This window comes from Phocoena phocoena, chromosome 10 (genome assembly GCF_963924675.1).
Source record: "Phocoena phocoena chromosome 10, mPhoPho1.1, whole genome shotgun sequence".
Classification (NCBI taxonomy): domain Eukaryota; kingdom Metazoa; phylum Chordata; class Mammalia; order Artiodactyla; family Phocoenidae; genus Phocoena; species Phocoena phocoena.
Window position 1 is genome coordinate 105,076,526 of NC_089228.1, and position 22,533 is coordinate 105,099,058.

Here is a 22,533-nt window from a genome sequence, read left to right on the forward strand (position 1 = left end):
ATATTTCACAGAACAAAGAAAGGACTGTGAAATAATCTTCCCATTGAGCAAGCCTATTGTATAAAAAATTCAGCGTTAGGTGCTATGGCAGATAAAACCAGAAAATACCCCATCTGACGGGACACTTGCAGGTTTGTATGGGCTTGACCCTTCCCGGGGACAGATGACACCTTCTTCCAGAGGCCCTTCCCATCCGTCCGCCACAGCACAGTGAGCCAGGACTCAGAAAAACAACCAATAGGGTGTTGGCTCTGTTTCCAACCGTGTATATAAAGAGAATGAGCTTTACTCTAAGGAGTTGGCTCGTGTGACTGTGGAGGGTAGCAAGCCCCAAAGTCCACAATCAGCACTCTGGAGACCCTGCAGTTCCCAGCTGGAGGCCAGCAAACTCCAGACCCAGAAGCACCGCCGTTTCACCTTGTTCTGCCCAGGCCTTCTGCGGACACCAAGTAGGCAACCTGAAATTCAAATTTGGACCTCAGAGGAAAGATTTGGGCTGGAGATGTAAATTTGGAACGGTGATCTTGAGATTGATAATAAGAAATATATATTTGATCTTGCTCACCCTTGATATTGTGACTTCCTAAGTGAGGAGTGGTAAAAGATGCCTTTTGCTGTGATAATGAGTGTCTCCCACCTGAGGATGGGGGCTAGTTGTCTGGAGGACCAACCCTGTGTTTAGAGGGTAGGAGCTTTCAGTCCCACCCCCAGATCTCTGGGAGAAGGGCTGGAGGCTGAGTTCGGTGACCGGTGGCCAGTGATCTAATCAATCGTGTCTACTTAATGAAGCCTCCATAAAACCCCAAAGGACACGTGGAGGTTGGGGAGAGTGTCCCACCTGCAGAGGGCAGGGGACTCCACCCCTTTCCCCACACCTCGCCCTGTGTCTCTTGTCTTTGTAGCTGGTCAAACTCCGACATGAGCCCCTCTGGTCACGCCTCACTGCAGCTCTAAAACGCTTCAGTTACTTCGCATTTGTCCTAAAAAGAATCAATTTCTGTAAATCCTGATATACAAAGAATTTTGATGGTTCTTGGCCAGTGAACTTAGAAATTTGCTTATTGAATTATTATTGTGAATTTGGGGTTTAGTTTTTTTAAAAGCTAAACTTAAATTCTTTTAAAAGCGCATCTCTACAAAGAAAAAAATGATAAAAGCTGCACGATAAGTGTAAATTAGCTCCGGAAGAGGTGTGTGTGTCTGTGTGTGCTGGCCTCTTCTGTCAGGGTGTCTGATACTTTGTTGAAGACGTCAGCAATCCTTATCCTTGTCTTACTCCTTCCCGTCAACGGTGTTGATCCTGTAGACCAACTCTCCACACTGTTTCTCTAGCTTATACCTTAAATAGAAATAGCATACCTTAAAGTATTTTAAAATTACCTTGGCATCAATATCATAATTATTTATAATGCAGTTGTTCCTAAGTAAAAAGTTCTCTAACCAAATACACCAGTATTTTACCTTTAAAGGGTAACTTTTACATTATGTTGGTGAAGTATCTGAATTTTCTTTTACATTGTACCATTTTGTGATTACTTCTTCCTTTGGAAAGTTCCCTAAGTTTGCCCTGCTAGGACATTCTGTATAATAATATTTAGTTGTTAGAAAATTTGGTAATAAAAAGTTAACTGAAATCCAGTGGAACAGATTTCTCATTTAATCAGTGTAAAGTGGTCTTCTACACATTAAGGAGAAAGAAATCAGAGGAAAACATGGCTCTCAGTGAACAGATAACAACCAATTCTAGAATACATTCCCTCCTAAATGAGACCGTGAGGCCCCTGGAAGAAGAGCAGTGATGTGTAAGTTTTTAAAAATAAATGTCAGCGCTAATGCTCATGTTCCACGAAAACTATCGGGAGGAGCGGGGTGGGGGGTCCAAGGCGTCCGGACACCTGTCCAGAGCTTCTGCTCCTCTCGTTTCTGCACCCACTGCCCGCGAAGTGGTGCTGGATCGGCATCATGGACTGCATGCCCGTAGGCTTAACTGTAGAAAACTGTGGATGAAAGCAGCATGTGAAATTCACCTACAGGAAGTTTCAGTTTAATACTTAGGTTTATTTATGAGAATTGTACTTAAAGGTTTTAGGAAGATGAATAGCTTCTTGTTGGAATAAGAAGGGTTTTCTAATTAGTCATCCTTTAATCAGAAACTTAGATTACTTCTTATACATTCCTTTTAATCAAGTTATAACTATATTTCATGCTTTCTTTATATACAACTGCTAAAGCATTTCTTTTTTTTTATAAATTATTTCTAAAGACAACTAATTTTTTTTTTTTTAATTTTTAAGACTGCTGAGAAGTCAGGCCACATTGAAAGATCAAAGAATGTAAGGCAAAGACAAAATGATTTTAAGGTGAGTTAAGGATAGGTATGTAGATTTTTTCTTGGGGTAGGGTTTTCTCAAGCAAAGTGCTAGAGACCTTGATGTACATTGAAGACATTTGTCTTGTGCAGGCCGACTCTTCCAGTTGATTTAATCAAGTTGATGCCTTTTAATGTAGTTTTGCTTGTTCATCATTGTCTAGAAAATGATCCAGGAAGTAATGCACTGTCTGGTGAAGCTGCTCCGGGGGGCCCTGCTCCCGCTCAGCGTCACGGAGGGCGGAGGGCGGCAGTGCAGAGGCTGGGAAGTGAAGGCCGAGCTCTCTGGGCAGGGGCTCGCTCACGCCATCCAGACTCTGAGGTAAATGTGGGCGCGTCCTCCAGAAAAGGGGGAAACACCACACACTCAGTGTGGGATATGATTTTTAATACACTCAACGCAGAATTTTACTGTCTCCTTTTGTGCCCACTGTTTCCCGTGTGTCACCTGATAACTAAGCTCTTAAACCTTGCTGGTGCTTTTGTCTGATGAGAATGTCACTTTTTCATTGTTTAGTTCAGTGTCACTGTGATATTATCCCTGTGAATGGGCTTACTTTCCCCATGTTTTCAACATAACGCTGTAGCTTATAAGCACCATTGTGAATCGTTGTGGGATGGCCAAAATGATGTCTGGAATTGCTTCCAGATCCTGCTCTGCTGACATTTGTTTTGCTGTGTTTGTTCTACAGGCTTACTTATGAATCCTTGACTGCCCTTGAGATTCCTAATGACCTGTTACAGACGATCCAGGACCTCGTCTTGGACCTTCGAGTGCGTTGTGTGGTGGTCACACTGCAGCACACAGCGGAAGGTATGTTGAGAAAAACTGATGACATTGGCTAGACAACAGTTATTTGCACATGCCCTCTCTTTCCAGCTTCCAAATCCTTAAAAACATGAAAGATGCTCTTATAGAAATCTGAGTATTTCAGACTGTCTTTAGCTGCTCAATATAACTTTTTTCCTTTTTTGAAACTTTTCAAATCTATTTACTTTGAGATGCCAGACCATATATAAATTAAGATGGGTATACTTGAAAAATATTTAAGGATATAAGAACATCCTTATGGAAAATGCTAAGTGGAAAAAGTCGAATATAAAATGTGTATAAAAGTATGATCCCAATTTTGAAAATATATGTATGTATATTTAAAATTTTTAATTTAGAAATGTCAGCATAAAATCAGAAGAAAGACTGTTTACAGTTTCTCTTTGCCGCAGAAGTTATAGGTGTTCATTTTCTTTATACTTTTATAGAGTTTTCAGGATTTCTGCATATAGTCATAAACAATGAAGGTTATCTTTGCAAAGCAGCCTTCTGGGTTATTAAACATTTTCAAAAACAATCAAGAATATTGTTGTGAAAGGCACAAGCCGTTGGTATCTGTCCCAAGGACTTTGTTGTAGGAAGGCTGTGTCTGCACAGAACCAGCCCCTGGCCCAGGTCGGGGCTGAGCCCTCAGGTGTGCGCTGGTCGTGTTCTTCCCTCCGTGGGTATCACGTTATCATCATCGGGAGCATACAGGACTGAGAGAGAGTCCACTTTGGTCATCAGAAACTTGGGGGGAAATGCCGTGTGTCTTGTCTTGTACCTGTTTAGTATTAGCAGGAGTGCTGAATAACTACTAAGTTGTTGTCTGAAGCTGTCACTGAACCTAGCCCAGCATTCTCCAGATTGGGCTACACAGTAGACAATTTTATTTACATTAATGTTGTATTAGAAAAATCCAGTGAGTGATACACATTTAAATCCTTGAGTCTACCAGAATTATATTCTCTCCCTACTTTCACTGATTTTTTACAAACTTATATAAAACAATTAAAAACCATAACCTTTATGCATGTTTATCTCTCTGAAGTTCAGTGAGATAATTATAATAAGACGCGCTCGTGTACTTGTGTTCCCTGTAGAAGTAAAGAGATTGGCTGAAAAGGAAGACTGGGTTGTCGACAGTGAAGGCCTGACGTCCCTAGTAAGTTTAAATTCTTTTTGGTGATTAATCATTGGTGTCTGTTATATTCAAAATAGTTGATTTATTTTGATAATGAGCATATGCTCTCTCTTGCAACTCTAAAACGTTTCTGGAAATGCAGAAGCAAACTTCTTAAAGTTTTCCTTCTCAGAGTCATTTTTGCTTAACACTAACCACAGGTATTTAAAAATGAGTAAAAACAGTGGATCCCCCTTTAGAGTGCTCTTTCTTCATCCTGTGACTCTTAACTATTTTTTGTTGTGTTACATTTTTTAATGTAATTCTAAGTTACCCAGCAATTCGAATTTTTCAGAAAAGCACGATAGGAAACCAGTGCTGTTGCTGGGCCCTAAGGCAAAACAGGCAACAGCGAACTTCTCCAGACGCATGCAGGGGTCAGGTGGGCAGTTAAAACCATGGTCTGTTCGCTCTGGAATAATCATCTTTTCAGATGGGGCTTTGAGATTTTCAGAATCCCCTTGAAAATTGTGTTAGTGTTAGAGTTTGTGAGTTCTCGTGTTTTTGAGTCTGTCCCATGGATCCCACAGCAACCTGTATGTGGGTGTCAGGCAAGGTTAAAACATTCAGTGGCTTAAAGAAGAGGGCATTTCCTTTTTCTCCCCCACTAAAGAGGTTGGGACTGGTGTGGCAGCTTTGTCATGTAGTACGGGCAGCGTCCAGGGCTCCTCCGACTCCTGCTTTGTGACCCTTAGTGTGGCTCCTCTCTCAGGATGGCCTCATGACACGGGATGGCCACTGCAGTTCCAGCCACCACAGCCTTATTCCTGTCAGCAGGGAAGTCCAGCATTTTCCCAGGAGCCACAACTGACAACTCTGCTTACATCTAACTGGCCATAATTTATCCACGTGCCTACCCCTGTCTGCAACGGAGGCTGGAAAAAATGTAGTTTTTCAGCAGAGCACAATCCTGGCCCCAACAGTTCTGCCTTACCTTAGTAGACAGGTACAGTGGAATAAAACGGTCTGACTTGCTCACATTTACAAAGTAGTGGGGCTCAGGTTGTTGAGGAGCAACCACCCCCTGTAACATTTCTTCATGTCCTTGAATTTGTGTGCTTGTCCACAGCCTTCCTCTGACAGTTGGGGATTTTTTTTGAATTTTATTTATTTTTTTATACAGCAGGTTCTTATTAGTTATCCATTTTATACATATTAGTGTATATATGTCAGTCCCAATCTCAGTTGGGGAATTTTTGACAAGTTGAAATTCTTCTTTTCCTCTAAAGTTCAAAGTTCTTTCTTAAGTTATAATACAAAGCTATACAAGTGTGTGTTTGGAACAGCAGTGCTTACTTCCAAATTTTTGTAAATTAAATCATGCTTGAAATTAGGGGAATTTATTTTTAATAAGTCTTATAATTATATATGTATATTTTTAAATCTTATTATTATTTTTGGCTGCGTTGGGTCTTCAGTGCTGCACATGGGCTTTCTCTAGTTGTGGCGAGCAGGGGCTGCTCTTCATTGTGGTGCGAATACTTCTCATTGTGGTGGCTTCTCTTGCTGCAGAGCACGGGCTCTAGGGGCGCGGGCTTCAGTAGTTGCAGCACACGGGCTCAGTAGTTGTGGCTCGCAGGCTCTAGAGCGCAGGCTCAGTAGTTGTGGCACGCGGGCTTAGTTGCTCTGCGGCATGTGGGATCTTCCCGGACCAGGGCTCGAACCCATGTCCTCTGCATTGGCAGTCGGATTCTTAACCACTGCACCACCAGGGAGGTCCCTGTAATTATATTTTAAAGGATTTAATTTTAATAAAAATTTGTTTTGATTTATTTTTCAGAGGTATTTATGTTTAAATACAAACTATCCTATAGCTAAATATTGGGTTGGCCATAAGGTTCGTTCGGTTTTTTCCGTAGGATGCTCTAGTAGCACTTAGTTGTGTTTAACTTCATTTGAAACAATTTTGTTAGATTGTATGTGACACCTGTCATATCAGCGTGCATTTAAAAAAAAGACTTATCTAAATTGGTGAATTTTTGTGTAACCATTTTAATATTGAAGATGGAAGAAGAAAAGCAACATTTTCAGCATATTATGCTTTATTATTTCAAGAAAGATAAAAACACAACCAAAATGCAAAATAAGATTTGTGCAGCGTATGGAGAAGGTGCTGTGACTGATAGAACATGTCTAAAGTGGTTTGCGAAGTTTCGTGCTGGAGATGGCTCCCTGGACAGTGCTCCACAGTTGGGTAGACCAGTTGAAGTTGATAGTGATCAAATGGAGACATTAATTGAGAACAGTCAGTGTTATACCACGCAGGAGATAGCCGACATATCTCAAAATATCCAAATCACGTGTTGGAAAATCATTTGCACCAGCTTGGTTTTGTGGATTGCTTTGACGTCTGGGTTCCACATAAGTTAAGCGAAAAAAACCTTCTTGACCGTATTTCCGCATGCGAGTCTCTACTTAAACGTAATGAAAACGTTCAGTTTTTAAAACAAATTGTGATGGGCGATGAAAAGTGGATACTGTACAATAATGTGGAACGGAAGAAATCATGGGGCAAGTGAAATGAAGCACCACCTACCACACCAAAGGCCGGTCTTCATCCAAAGAAGGTAATATGTGTGTAGTGGGATTGGAAGGGAGTCCTCTATTATGAGCTCCTTCCAGAAAACCAAACGATTAATTCCAACAAGTACTGCTCCCGGTTAGACCAACTGGAAGCAGCACTCCATGAAAAGCATCCAGAATTAGTCAGCAGAAAACGCATAATCTTCTATCAGGATGATGCAAGACCACGTGTTTCTTTGATGACCAGGCAAAAACTGTTACAGCTCGGCTGGGAAGTTCTGAATCATCTGCCATATTCAGCAGACATTGCACCTTCAGATTTTCATTTATCGGTCTTTACATAATTCTCTTAATGGAATAAAAATTTCAGTTCCCTGGAAGACTGTGAAAGGCACCTGGAACAGTTCTTTGCTCAAAAAGATAAAAAGTTTTGGGAAGATGGAATTATGAAGTTGCCTGAAAATGGCAGAAGGTAGTGGAACAAAAGGGCGAATACGTTGTTAAGTAAAGTTCTTGGTGAAAATGAAAAATGTGTCTTTTATTTTTACTTAAAAATCAAAGGCACTTTTTGGCCCACCCAATATTTAGAGGAAGGAGGTGTGGAGCAGACGGTACCATCCAGCACAGCAGCCACTTGGCACAGCTTCAGACTCCAAAGAAAGAAGCAAGTACAGAAAGAAAGAAGATCTCAACTTTCTGTATTGACTACATGTTGAAATAATTTTTGATATATTACACGTTATAAACTAAAATTTAGGTTTTTCTTTTACTTATTGTGGTTCCTGGAAAATCTAAGATTACGTACATGACGTGTGTTTGTGGCTCACACTGCACTTGTGTTGGGCGGCACTGGTGTGGAGGGAAGGCCCTGTGCTGCTTCAGTGTCTGGTCTGGTTACGTCCTCAGTTCTGTCTCAGTAGCCGTGCCATCTTCAGAAGCCACTTAACCTCTCTGCCTCTAGTTAAAGAAGCAGAATGCTTGTTCACAGTGGTGTTGGTTACGATTAAATGAGATGCTGTAGGAAAAAGCTGTAATACAAAGCTTTATACACATACAGAGAATTTTAATTTATTAAACTAATACTTGTAATACTGGGACCACTATGATAAAAAATACCATAAATGTACATAAAGCCTTACTATTATCAAAGCTCTGTCCTATGCCCCTGTCATCCCTAATTATCACAGCAGGCCTGGATGGCAGGCCAGAGACATCGCTGGACCAGCACTGCTGAATTACTGCCCCAAATGAAACAAGCCAGGCAGAGCAGACAGCACAGCCCTGACCCTGGGTTCTTAGTACCAGCTTCAGGTCATCTTGTGCAAAGAAAAAGATGTGTGTTCAATTTGAGAAAACGGAGCATCTGTTTTCAAGGATTTATGTTCATTTTTAAAAAAAAAAAAAAAAGGACAAAATATGAACAACTTAGTCATAAAATAGGTATTGGCTTCAGGTTAGTGGTTTTTGTACACACAGTCTAGTGTGCGTGTGTGATGGCTGCAAATCTGGGTCCCCAGTGTGTGCGCGTGAGATAACAGCCACATCTAAGGTTGGTTGGTTGTTTGTAGTAGATAAGCCCCCATGAAAGTCCTTCGAAGTGGTTACTGTAGAGGCTTGTTTCTAATAAATTTAAAGTTTATAACATGGTAAGATACTGTATCCATAGCATAGCCGGTCTCGTGTTTGGTGACACACAAGCTAGAGATCTAAAGCCACTTACTGGTGATTTGGTGCCAGCCAGTGTGTCTTATTGGATGTTGTTGAAGAAATGTGCTAATAATCCCATAGGCCTCTGGGAGCTGAGCCTGCTGTCAGCTGTGGGCACAGACTTCCCGTGAGAGGGAAGGTACATCCAGGCTTAGAGCAATGTCCAGGGTCCAGCTTTGAGTGTTTACCTAACATCTGAAATTCTCAGGTTTTGAACAGAGAGTCAGTTGTCTCAAAGGCTATTACATACACTACTTTACATTTTCTTAGCATTTCCATAGCACTGATCCCATTTGTTTGAAATAAGGATGTTTTTCTTTCCCTGTGAGTCCTTATCAAGTTAAAGAAATGCACATGAGCTTTGCCCCCATGACTGTGCTTTCAGCTGAGTGTCTGAAACAGCTCGTTGGAGAGCATCCTGTTTTCTACTCTTGTTGAAAAGGTTTTCTGCCTTTTTTCAGTTTGGATAATTCTGAGAATTTTCTCCTTCCAGAATAACTGGAATGATATGTGATGTTATAATCAGCAGCTTGGGTGATTCACTGACAAAATGCAGAGATAGTGCCTGTTCTTTCTTTTCAGAAAAAAGAAATCGCAGCTGTGTAGACTCATGTGCTCCCTTTCCCACTGGCAGTGCTCTCCGGGCTCTCTGTTCACATTCTAAGGCAAGACAGTTAGGAAACAGCACAGGAACACTGAACTGCCTGCCATTGGATTTGGGGTTGAATTCCCAGTGTTATTATTGTAACATCTTAGATTTTCCTACCTTCTGGGGCAGGTAGGTGGGTTCGTAAGGCCGGTGTCTACCAGGACTTTATTTTCTGTAGGCGGTATTTTCTGTCACATCCATCCCTGCCCCTGCCCCCGCCCCCAACCTTCTTTCTCTGCACTTAAAGACTTTTGCATGTTCTTTATGGTGCCCTCTGGTGGCTCCAAAGTGCAGTATTAAAATGACATTAAGTTGAGGTGCTATTAGTTTTCCTAAAGCCTGGATTCTTGTTTTGTGAGAGAGTAAACTTGTCTTTCTTTGGTTTGTATACAGGTGTGTCTTTTTTTCTGTTCGATTTTTCCCTGAGTTCTTTTAGTAATTGAAGCAGATTTTGCCCAGAGCTGGTTCAGCTGAACTGAGCCTTGTCCTGCCCCGTGCAGGCTCTACCAGGCTCTGGCCCGTGGTGGTGACTCGGCGCCTCCAGGCCCCTCCTGTCTCTGTCCGGGGGTGGCCCCTCTTGCCCTTGGTCTCAGCTTGGATGTTGTCACTGGCTCAGGGGCTTCTCCTGCTTAGGGCAGAACCCCTCCATCAGTTTTCCTCTGAGTGCCCGCTTGTTCTCTTCATGGCCCTTACCCTACTTTGCAGTCCACTTATTTTATTTCTGTACTTTTTTTTGTAGAAGTGACAGTTTTGTCGACTCCATCCCAGAATGTACACATAACGAGAACACGTGTCACCGTCCCCTGGAGTGGGCCTGGCACGAGGAGGTGTAGTTAGGGCTCATTCAGACTCATCCTGAAGCCCATTTGTTGGACATATTTTCAGGTTTCATTTCTGACTTGATGGGCATAGAATCTGGTGACCGTAGAGATGGTTGGAATGAAAGGTCGGCCTTCCTCTGGGTCATCGTACTAACGTCCCCTGGGAGATGAGGAAGGCCCGGGAGATGGAGCTCGTCCCAGAGTATGTTACGTCCGCGCTTCATCCCGGCATCTGCCTCTCAGGAGAGTAGAATTTTGAAGAAAAATTCTCATTCTACCCAACTTCTATTCTAATTGAATTAGATGCGCTTCCAACTGTCAGGGTTCATGGTCTTTAAATATCAAGTGCGGAACATGCCAGGTCTAGGTCCGGGTGGCGGGGAGGCTGTGTGTGTCTCCATCCCTTTCCTCACGTCTGGAAATCTGGGCATCAGGGCCGAGTTTGCTTCTGCTCGGGGTCTGCATGCCCAGGTCCTGTTGCTTTTGTCTTCTGCAGCCATGCCACTTTGAGCGCTGCGTGGTGCACTCCCTGCAGTCGCTGCGAGAAGTCCTGGAGTGCAAGCCCGGAGAAGCCAGCGTGAGTGTCTGAGAGCAGCCGTCTGCGGTGGGGGCCAGGCAGCCGGGGACTCCCCTTGCAGGTTTGGGTCATTGAGATGCCAGAGCTGCTGCCCTGTCACTCAGGCCACAGTCACTCGGTCCGAGGCCAGCTCTCCATTCCTGTCCCCTTTCAGAGTCAGGTGACCCACACTGGACACACTTTCCCACGTGTTAACTTCTTATATCGAACTTCATAAACAAAAAGTTTTCTTAGCCAAGTACAACAATTCTCATTCTTCCTTACAGGTCTTTCAACAACCGAAAACCCAGGAAGAGGTTTGCCAACTAAGCATCAACATCATGCAGGTACTTTGTAAAAGCGCTGATGCCCTGAAGCCTGAAATAATGCGAATTATTAGTCTTCCCTCCTACTCATAATCAGTGTATAGCAGATATTAAATATGTATTCTTTTTTCCTTCTTGTCTGAGAACATAATAGTTTATGGTAAATAAGTTCAAGGTAGGATTAGTTCCACCTTGCTTAGCAGTACCCCAATAACTCATTTTTATTATGCTCCCCTTTTTTGTGTTCTCACAGTACTATGTGTGTATATATCTGTTAGAGCACAGATTAAACGACATGACAGTTGTTTACATTGTACCTAGAGCACCAAGTTCTTTGGGACCAGTGCCTTGTGGGCACATAAACCCAGTTGAACGCATGAGTGAATGAGTGAGAGGAAGGAAATAAAATACATTCAAGAACTTAACAATGGGATCAGAACATAGGTGCTTTAAATTTTTTTATCACTTAGCATTATACGTTGGGATGTGTGTTCCCAGTGCTTACATACTTTTATGTGTATGTGAATATATACTCTATATATGGGACATACAGTCTATCCACTTACAGAAGGTATATATGCATACATACCACTTAATAGAGATACAATGTATTTCTGGTTATTTATATAAAATTTATCTTTAATGTCCGAATAGATTAGTATCTAAGCGTTCATACCACTGAAACGTCTTATTTTTGACTTAGGTTTTTATATGCTGTCTGGAACAGTTGAGCACCAAGCCTGATGCCGATGTAGATACTGCACAGTAAGTAGAGCTCAGAGTAGCCTCACCGATGCGTTTACCAGGATTGAAAATACAGGCTTTTGTTATGTATTTGGTCTTATACCCTGGGGCTTCCAATAAGAGAGAGCAAGTAGTCATATGAATTATATTTTTATATATTTGGCCTGTATTCTTTCCCCAATTTCTTCATCTTCTGAACTTGTCTCACCTTTGCTAGAGGCACATTGAACAACTTGTCTCACCTTTGCTAGAGGCACATTGAACAAACTGAGCACACGATTAGCTTACTCATTATCCAGAGGAGCAGGGTTTATAAATAATAAAAGAGGGAGTTAAAATGCGTGACTCCTCGTTGACAGCTGTTGTGGTTCTGGTGCAGGGGGTTACCCTGGCACTCCTGTTAAAGGGACGCTGTCTGGGCCATTCTTGGTTAGTTGAACTCCAGAGGACACATCTCTATTCCTGATATTTCCAAATCCATGTGATAATTCTTTTATAATGCTGCTCTCTGGGATTTTTTTTAAACCTAGCTTTTCTGACTGTTTGGCATGTGTAACTTCTGTGTACCTAAGGTTTATGCTCTCTGACACAGATGATGGTGAAATAAATGCCTCTTCAATCTATAACTGACAACTGGAATTTTTTCCATGTTTGTCTGTTTCCATGTTTACGTGGTTTTGCCTCTCAGTATATAAGACACTTATCTCTCTGAGACCTAATAAATATTTAGTTATTCTAGTTTTTCTTTGATTTTTATATGTTTATTAGCACATTAATTTACCAGGAATTTGTATTGTTAGTTTACTGATGTTTTGAATTAAATAAGTTTTGTCTTCTTGTTTTGTTACAATTTCTGTGCCTTACATCATTGAATTCTAATATGTAGTGAAGGTATTTCTGAACTTTATCTTCGGTTCTATTCATTCACAAATGTTTCCTATCAGTGTTTGTTGTTTTAATTATCAGTAGCTTTGTTTTTTTGTTTCTGTTTTTTTTGAGAGGGCCACTCACTGCTGTGGCCTCTCCCGTTGCGGAGCAGGGCTCTGGACAGCGGCCATGGCTCACGGGCCTAGCCGCTCCGCGGCATGTGGGATCTTCCCGGACCGGGGCATGGACCCGCGTCCCCTGCATTGGCAGGCGGACTCTCAACCACTGCGCCACCAGGGAAGCCCAGTAGTTTTTTTTTTTTTTAATGTTTTTCAGATTGTTATCCTTTTATTGCTTCTTTATGTTAAACTTATTTTATATTTTTATCTATTTAGTCTTCCATATGAATTCTAAAATCAGTTGGTTAGATTTAAAGAAAAGCAGTCCTGCTAAGGTGTTACTTGTGATTCTGCTGTACCTGTAAATTAATCAGTGGGTCTTTGGTGTTTCCTCCCCTGCAGCTTTCTGTGTCTGGTCACTGGTTAGGAAATTAACGAATTTCCTAACTCAGCTCACCTCAAGTCATTTACTATGAACGTGAGCTTGAAAAAATCCCCTCTAGATTCTGATGGGCAAAAACATTTCAGTTATGAGAGTCTATACCTAGAAATTAAATTATTGGGAAGACCCCAAAAGCACATTTTATGTGGCCCATGTTAATAGATAGTCCACAGTGTCTACTTTGAGCTGTTAGGTGTTAAATATTAAAAAACAGAAAGTTATATGATTTTTGACCAAGAGGTTTTAAAGTCAAATTTACATAGGTTTCATTGCATTTTTTATTTGACATATAACATTATGTTACCATTTTTAATTTTAGTGCTTTAACTTGTTCTCTTACTTCTCTATTCAGTCTCTCCGTTGATGTTTCTTCTCCTGATTTGTTTGGAAGTATCCATGAAGACTTTAGTTTGACTTCTGTAAGTAAGATCATAAATAATTAAGATGATAAATAGAAAGTAAAATGTCATTTGTTATAAAACATGTCATTATGACTGTTTCATAACTCAGTCTAAATTATTAATACTTTGTTACCACATTACTGCTGTAGCATGCTACTCTTACTTTGGAGCTGTGTTTTATTTTGTGAAAGTTTTAGTAAAAATATAACTTTGTAAATATTCCGCACTTAAAAATCTTTTAGCTGAAGTTGCAGCTTAAGTAGCTCCGTCTCCTCTCCGCATTGTGTGGAGATCCTGAGTGTGGTACCCTGGTGCTTGAAAGCTGGAGAGGAGGCAAAGGACAGGCACCGTTTCTCCCCATTTTCCCTCTTTAAACAGAGAAGCTCTGCTTTTCTCTATTTTTTTTTTTGTTGTTGTTGTTGTTAAGTTCCCTAATAGCATTTTATTTGAACACAAAATTCCATGGCAAAACCAAAACCAAATCACCTTTTCTATAAACACACATATATTTTAAACATATGCATGTGTTTAGCAATGATTCACACATACACTTTATCCTGTATGTGAATTTAGCTGTTGAAATTCAAACTCCAGCTATCCTAAAAAACAGACAAAAAAACCAACCCTCTCTGGTTTGTCATTAGCTTGAATGATGTGTGTGTATGTGTATGTACCTGTCAAGAAAGAAAACATGTGAACTAAATTTCCTGCCATATATAATTTCTACAGTTATTATAAGTATGAATTCCTAAATAAGGATTTGTTATATTAGGAAAAATAGAGTTTAATCAAAGTAATTTTTTTTTAAAAGCTATTGTAGGTTTAATTACTTGGGTGACTAGGTAGATAACAGTACTGTTCATGAAGAGAATTCAGGAAGGAAATAGTTTCTAAAGAAAGATTAAAAATTCAGTTTGGGACCAGATGTGTTGAATGAGAGATGTTCAGGTGGAATGTCTAGTGGGTGATTGGACCCCAGGAGAGAGATCTAGGTACAGATTTGTGAGTCAGCAGTGTAAGGCCTGGGAGTGGATGAGAATACTAGGGAAAACAGTAGGAGGAGAGGAGGGCCAAATATATAAAAATAATATTGAGGGTGCCAGTATTTAAGGGAAGGCCTGAGGCAGAGAGCCTGGAAGTTCCCTGAGAAGGAAGAATCAGAGAAGGAAATCCAGGGACAGGTGGGAGAGCGCGTTTAAGCAAAGGAATATTTAACGGTATCGCAGACTGACAGAGCATCAGGCCAGGTCAGACAGAAGCCAGGCCTCGTGGGAGGGCGTGTGGATGGCCGAGGGGCAGCTGCCTGCGCTGGGTCAGGGATGAGTGGCAGCTGAGGAGGGCGATGTGGTGAGTTCAAACCGTTCTCCCGCTGTGAATGGGAGAGAAGGACATGTGAGGAAGGATCCTTCTCAGTGGAGAAAGGCCTTGCTCCCTGTCTGGCCAACCACGTTTCTTCTGGGTCTTTTGGGACAAGCCTAATTTCTACGTGACTATCTTCCCAGTGTTTGGAGCAGCTGCTGTGTGCTCACAAGTTCCCTTCTTGAGCTAACACGGCTTGCTCTGAGCCCAGGACTCCCCCAGAACCATGCCTTCGCTTCCTCTCCTCTGTCACCCAGAGCCCTGCATGCTTCGCACTTGCTTCTGCTGGTCACTGGACCTTCTCTGTCCCATTTCACTCTCCTGAAATTGTTCCAGATTTGGAACCAAATTCAGTTCCTGTGTTTTTCCCCATTGGATGATACCGTGTTAGATTTGGTCCAGGTAATTGAGATCTTCTTAGGGTCTTGTCCTGTTATCCAGCAGAGAGGCACCTTGTGGGAAGAAAGAGGGCTAGGTTTCTGGTTCGCTTGCTGGTCTGCTGCTTACTGACAGAAGAACCTCGGGCATGCCACGGAGGGTGGCCTGATGGCCGCATCACAGAGATGCTGTGGGGTAGCCAGAACAGTACACAAGGCCGTGCAGTCCTCAGTCTGCAGGTGCTGCCATGGATAGGTTGAGTTGTTATTTTCAAACATGTGTATTCATCTGAGTTGTTTGTCAGCTTTTGATGAGTCATTCAATTTTAAGAATTTGATTATTTGTCAGGTTTTCTTCCCACTTTTGTTTCCTGTGATTGGTTATATTTGAGGAAAAAATACACTTACTAAGAGTAAGACTTCAAATCACTGAAATAGTTTTTCCATTCTGGGGGAAGAACCATTCAGATTACAAGGGTAAAAGTCAACCAGAGTTAATTAATGAAGAGGGCAGAGAAGGTGTGGCAGGCTGGGGTGGGCAGCTGGGAGGCGGTGCCTGGAGGGTAATTAAGGACTGATTGTGGGGCTGAGAGACCCGTCGAGATATTTGGGATGCCACTGCTCAGCGTGGCGGATGAAGTGTCACGGTGACTTTATGTCACACGCTTTACGAGGGCCACATAACAGTGACAGCTAGCTGTGGGCAGGGGTCTGGGCCTCCCCCAGCCTCACGTGTCACCTCCTGGTGCCCACCTCACGCGGTTTGAACACAGAACGTGGACGAGGAGTAGACGCACAGCACGTTTGTTTTAGGCTTTTTTTTGCCGCCACTTCCTGTCCGTAGAGTCATTCAGGCCACTGACAAACTGTCCTTGCTTTGAAAGCACTGTAGTACTTCCTGGGCCTCTTAATGGTGTTTGCTGATGACCACAAAAGGCAGCAAGTCGGCCACGCTCTGCCACAGCTAAACAGTAAAATTTTAAATACACACGTGGAAAGTCTTACACATTTTGAGGGAGCTGAATGGAATTCCTGGGTGATCCAGGCTCAGTGAGCCTAGCCCTGTGGTCTGTGCACCTGCCAGGGCCTGGTTATTCCCATCTGCCTTCCTGACATTAACCTAAGCTACCCTGATTAGTACACAGCAGCGATCAAAGTATGGGTGAGAGCTTCTCCTAGGAAGGAGTTCTGCCTTAGTTTTTAGTCAAGGATCTAAACCAAGGCCCTAAGTTAGTCACAGTGGTTCCAGAGAAGCCCTCATGCCTGAGGGAGCAGGGACAGTGCTCAGACAGCCCCAAGAACAGTGACAGTGCCATTCCTAGAACTATTTAGAAAGCCAGTTCTTCTGAACTCTGAGAGGATGATTGATTCATCAGCCTGGGGGGTCTGGTAATTTTGATACAAGTCACCTTAAACAGCGGGAAGCCTGGGGAGTGTAGACCGGCGCCCTGCATGGCTGACCGGGGAAGAGTCCCCGTAAGAGGGAGACTCTTCTACATAAGAAATTCTGTGAAGGCCTGGTGTTTGAAGGAGCCCATCTATGGATGGCATTACAGTTCTCTTCCAAGTTATAAGAAATTTAGAAATTATTTTCTGAGAGTTTCTCCATTTTTTGGTAGTTATTTTTAAATATCCATTTTTATAGCTTTTTTGGGGTGCAAAACGTATGAAGTGGAATAACCAATAAAGTAGAATCCCTTTCCTAAGAAAGCAGCTATCCTGTTTTACTAGTTTACTGTGTTGCATCAATCTGTTTTTCCATACAGCTGATGAATTTCAAAAGGAATTTGAGTCAAACATTGTTTGGCTCTATAGTGTGTTATGTCATAGTGAGCAATTAGTAGAATTACAGAATTGTATTGTGTTTCTCCCTGTTACTGGAAAGAAGGAACCAAGAAAAACAAAGCATTGAATATTGATATTAAACACCAAGAGATTATCATTAAATTTAACAAGTGATAAATGTTATCTGTTAGACTTTCAATTTGTTACTCTAAATATTTTTCTAAAAATTTGTATTGGTTTTAGGAACAGAGACTTTTAATAGTCCTGAGTAATTGCTGCTACCTTGAACGTCACACCTTCCGAAATATCGCAGAACATTTTGAAAAGCACAACTTCCAGGGAATAGAAAAAATAACACAGGTAAATGGATCGCGTTAAACGGACAAGTGGTGGTGTCACCCGCTTCGTTCCCAGCTGTTTCCTCAGCCCCCCACCCCCGCTCCTCCCCGTGCCCGGTCCCTCCTTCTCACAGCTCACCGGAGTCACTGAGGTAATGCTCTCCTCTATCTCCAGAGCAAAGCCCTCTCAAGGTTAGAGCTTTTCAAAACTGAGGAAGGAAAAGGAAAGAAAGGCTTCAAACCCAGATCTTGAGGAGTCATCTCTGATTTGGCTTCTTTTAGGTTAAAGCTTTTACTTCTAGCCGACAGCAAACCCTGAGCTTGCAGAGCCACCTCTTCTTCCTCCCTCCCGCTCCAGGGGGCCACAGCAATGCTTCTGCTCGCCTGCCAGAGCACACGCACACACGCGTGCGTGCGCACACACTCGTGCACGCGGGCACAGCTCTAGGTTGCTTTGTCTTACCTGAAAAGTACATACCCTCCACTCTCCAGTCCTGCCTGTAGAAAGGTGGACAAAAAGGAGCCCTGTATAAATCAATGGAGTAGTTTTTTTTAGTGTTACACTTTGTTGATTCTATTTTTCAAGTAAGCAGAAAAGGAAAAAATGAAGTAATCATGTTATTATTAAAGGCTGCTTGGTTCCTGGACAAAAGTTTATCAGATTTCTAAGTAAAACTAAGCTAGAACCACTTTTCTAATGTCAGTACAGTTTTCTCAGTGCAAAGAATAAGAAAGATAGTGATCTTGTTAATCTTACAATCAGAAAGTGCTCTTGATGGATCGCATACTCTTTACAAACGATGGTTCCAGTTCATGAACTAGATTGGGATTTTTTTTTCAAAGATTGAAAATGTCAGAGTGGGTGGCTGTGTCTTGTTTTCTTGCCTTTTCGTAAAGATTAATCATCCTGATGAGAAATGTTGTGACTTAAGACTTTAGGGCCAAATGTCGAGTTTATTTCCAGAAATTTTTGTATTGAGAACTGCAAGGTGCTCTCTTGCAGTAGAAAGTTAGTATTTGTAGAAAGTGGGCATTTTATTTTTATGCAGTAACAATAATGACACTAACATTATTATCGAAGAAATCTTTTATCATTTTAAAAATATATGGGGCTTCCCTGGTGGCGCAGTGGTTGAGAGTCCGCCTGCCGATGCAGGGGACACGGGTTCGTGCCCCGGTCTGGGAAGATCCCACATGCCGCGGAGCGGCTGGGCCCGTGAGCCATGGCCACTGGGCCTGCGCGTCCGGAGCCTGTCCTCCGCAACGGGAGAGGCCACAACAGTGAGAGGCCCGCGTAACGCATAAAAAAAAAAAAAAAAAAAAAAAAAAAAAAAATATATGAAGTGTGGGCTTCCCTGGTGGCGCAGTGGTTGAGAGTCCACCTGCCGATGCAGGGGACACAGGATCGTGCCCCGGTCCAGGAAGATCCCACATGCCGTGGAGCGGCTGGGCCCGTGAGCCATGGCCGCTGAGCCTGCGCGTCTGGAGCCTGTGCTCCGCAATGGGAGAGGCCACAACAGTGAGAGGCCCACGTACCGCAAAAAAAATAAAAATAAATTAAAAAAATATATGAAGTGATTAGGAACTGCATATAACAAGCAGGGAGATTTTTAGGTTTTTACAAAGTTATGAGTGGGAATTATCTGTTAGGTTCAGTTTGTATCATTAGGAAGAAGAATGAAATTGACATGCGGATGGGCTTTGATGTCCTTCCCAGCCTTTGTCCACATTGTTCTGAGACAAGGTGATATGCAGGATCTGGGGGTGGGCTATCTGGGCACTCAGAATTTGGAATTGAATATTTTGAAATCATTCAGTTGAGTATTAAAGGAATAGACAGTAAACTAGATTTATAGTGTTTGTGCCGATTCTGTTTTTTATGAGTGAATTCATTAATTCCATGATGACAATCAAGTAAAATATATTTCTTGAATTAAGGTATAAAAGTTGCCAACTGCCACTGATTTTCACGGTTCCTTTCTCAAATGACAGATAGCTCGGGAGGCCCAGATCCTAGAACAATCCCAGGGCACGTGGGTCCCGTAAACATTGGTTATCTGTTCTCTGGCTCTGCTCTGCTCTCGGAGGGAAGTGCTCACCGAGGGCTTCTGCCTGGTGTGCTTCTACCAGATGGGCCCCACCTCTCTCAGGTCTCCTTCAGGCTGCAGGTGGGGACTTTGCCAAGGGTCCTCCAGGCATAGTTCCTTCTGCTTTCTTGCTCCGCCAGGAACTCTACCAGGAGCGGCACAGAGATGGCCAGCCTCTTCAGTCCCCTTTGTCTCGGTCTCCATCTTCAAGAGTAGAATTAATTTTTACATAGGAACAGTACGTGCATAATCACGCTTGTTAGGCGTTTATTAAAATTTAATCATCACTCATCCTTTAAAGCTAGAATGATTTTATATACACAGTTTTATTTGATGAAAATAGCTCTGTGAAGTAATCAAGGAAAGTATTATTAACTCCATTTTTTTCATGCAGAAAAATGCTCGGAGAGTTTAATGCCTTGACCTGTAAACAGCAGAGCAGAGCAGGACTCAATTAAGTTTTCTCGTGCTAAATCCAGAATGCTTTCTGGCCAAGCACCACACATATATTAAGATAAAGAACAAAATTGTTTCCATGAAAGCACACCAAAGGAATAGGACATGAAGCCGGTTGATTAATGTATATCATTTCGGACTTGATGAAACAACATTAAATAATAAACATTAAATTTATCAGATCAGAGTATCAAACCCCTCTTTCCCTACAAGTTACGTCCTTTAAAATAGGCCCCATTGCAGGCCTTCAGTGGATGTGCTGTTTGGAGCCCATACAGCAGGTGCCAGCCCTTGAGTACTCTGTGCGTTTCCACGTGCAGGGCCAGCGCCTTTGAGTTTTCCTCAAGTCTTGGAAGTGTTTTCCCAGTCACGCATTTTTTTCTTTATTATAAAAGTAAGACCTAATTATCATTTTTTAAAAAGAGAAATACTGAAAATCTAAAAAAATTTTTAAATCATCTATAATGCACCAAAGATGAACACTGTCTTATTTTAGTATATATAATAATTAGTGTCTTATATGTACCATATACCTGTGTGTATATATGTTATAAAAAAAATACGAAACATTTTCCCCAATTCTGTTTACCTTGAATGTATCTTTTTCTATCGGCTCTTCTGTTGTGAGCGCTTTTCCATTTTTATTAACTATTTTTGTAAAGATGAGTTTTATGGCTTTATATTTGTTAGTGCAGATGTACCATTTTCTAATTTTTATTATTTTAACTTTTTTCCTGCTCGTTATTTTCGTTGTTGTTACTGAGAGGGGAAGATAGTCTTTGGTCACATTTCTTACTTCCTCACAGTGGATTCTTACAACTGGGAGTACAACTCCAAAGACTCCTGGTGGGGTTTGCCAGATTGCTTTCCAGAAGCCGGTCTCACCACATTTGGCCATCATCGCTGATTATAGTTTCTAATTTGATAGGTAAACATATTCTTTCATGGTATTTTCATCTGCATGCCTTTCTCTGCTTGGTAGCTTAACACTTTTTCATATGCTCATTGACTGTTTACAGAGTTTTGCGTTCTAAGTGTGCACCCCAGGTTAACCACAAATCCTTAATTCTTTGAGACCCTTGAGAAAGGAAAACCAAAGCTATATGCTTAATAAACCTTAGCTTGTAATTTTATTGCGGTAGCTGTAATTACATAATTCCAAGGAATTTTTTTTTTATATATATTTTAACCTGTGCCAGTCTTTTATAAGGAATTATCTAATTTAGAGTTTGGATAATTGCAGATTTTTGACCGACTCAGGAAGGTAGTCATAATGGCCATTAAAGTCTGGCATGAAATGCTTGATTGAGGTTTTATTTGAAGCCCCTAAATCTCTTTCAGGTATTCCAACATGGAGGTGGAGAAAGGACAGGTGTTTTGTTTTTGTTTTTTTTAAATATGTCCAGGGAGGGTCCTTTACAGCAATCAGTTTTGAAGGTTTTTGAGTCACTTGAACCATGGGTACCATATTTGATTATTTTTAGCTTAATTGTATATAATTGTCTTTTTTTGCTGCTGTTTTTATTTATTCTAGTTAAAACTTTGTTTTTTAATACAACTTTTAAAAGTCAAACTCCATTTACAGTTATTACAAAATATTGGCTCTATTCCCCATGTTGTACAGTGTATACTTGAGGCTATCTTACACCCAGTAGTTTGTACCTCCCCTCCACCACTGGTAACCACTAGTTTGTTCTCTGTATCTGTGAGTCTGTTTCTTTTTTGCTTCAGTCACTAGTTTGTAGTCTTTTTTTAGATTCCACATGTAAGTGATATCATCCGGTATTTGTCTGACTTATTTCACTAAGCATAATGCCCTCCAGGTCCATCTGTGTTGCCGCAAATGGCAGAATTTCATTCTTTTTATGGCTGAGTAGTATTCCATTGTATACAGAGACCACATCTTTCTCCACTCACCTTTCAGTGGGCACTTGGATGCTTTCAAGTCTTGGCCGTTATACGTAGTGCTGCTGTTTTTTCACACAGATGTTGTTTCAGAGATGAGAGAGAAGCTCAAAGTCTGTTTGGAAAGTTGGGGATGTGCAGGGCATAAGTGAGTAAAACCATTGATTCACCACTTGGGCGCAGGATGTGGGTTCCGAAGTCAAAACCTTGAACCCTGGCAGATAAAATTCAACCACTGGAGTTGTCTTTCACCCCACCCCTCTTCCCATTTCTGTCCTCATGCGGGCGCTCCGGGCCCTCCTCAGTCTCTTCTCATCTACTCCCTCCGTCCCTTTGTCAGTGGTGCCCGTGATCTTTAACCTGCAGGCCGTTCCTAGGCTTCGGATCTGTTTCCTACGAGACGTCTTCGCTGGAAGTTCCCCTGGGATATCAGGTCATTGTGTCCAAACCAAAATGGCCCTCCTCCTTCATGCCAGCCCCTTTCTGTGCGTCCTTGTCTCAGGCGGCCAGCTGGGCCCTGGGGGTGTTCTGGCCTCCATCTCTCGTGACGGCTGATGAGCGTCCTCTGAACCTGTCTCCACCTGGTTGGCTCTTCCTGCTCAGGCCCGGCCCTTCATCAGCCGACCACTGTGCTTTCGCAGGAGCCTCGCTCCCTGACGCTCTGTGCCCTAAGTCCCTTTGCTCTGCACCATCCTTCAACTCCCGTCTC

The 22,533-nt window shown here is 42.1% G+C and overlaps 1 protein-coding gene across 1 annotated transcript in view; it reads left to right on the forward strand.

Moving 5' to 3' along the window:
* The window catches only part of EXOC2 (exocyst complex component 2), a 124,326-nt gene that overhangs the window by 62,709 nt on the left and 39,084 nt on the right, over positions 1–22,533 (forward strand). The window contains exons 13-21 of the mRNA XM_065884586.1: positions 2,295–2,360; positions 2,533–2,690; positions 3,061–3,182; positions 4,283–4,344; positions 10,559–10,639; positions 10,906–10,965; positions 11,648–11,709; positions 13,469–13,535; positions 17,282–17,398. Coding sequence (XP_065740658.1) covers positions 2,295–2,360; positions 2,533–2,690; positions 3,061–3,182; positions 4,283–4,344; positions 10,559–10,639; positions 10,906–10,965; positions 11,648–11,709; positions 13,469–13,535; positions 17,282–17,398 — 795 coding nt within the window. The remainder of the gene's footprint in view (positions 1–2,294; positions 2,361–2,532; positions 2,691–3,060; positions 3,183–4,282; positions 4,345–10,558; positions 10,640–10,905; positions 10,966–11,647; positions 11,710–13,468; positions 13,536–17,281; positions 17,399–22,533) is intronic.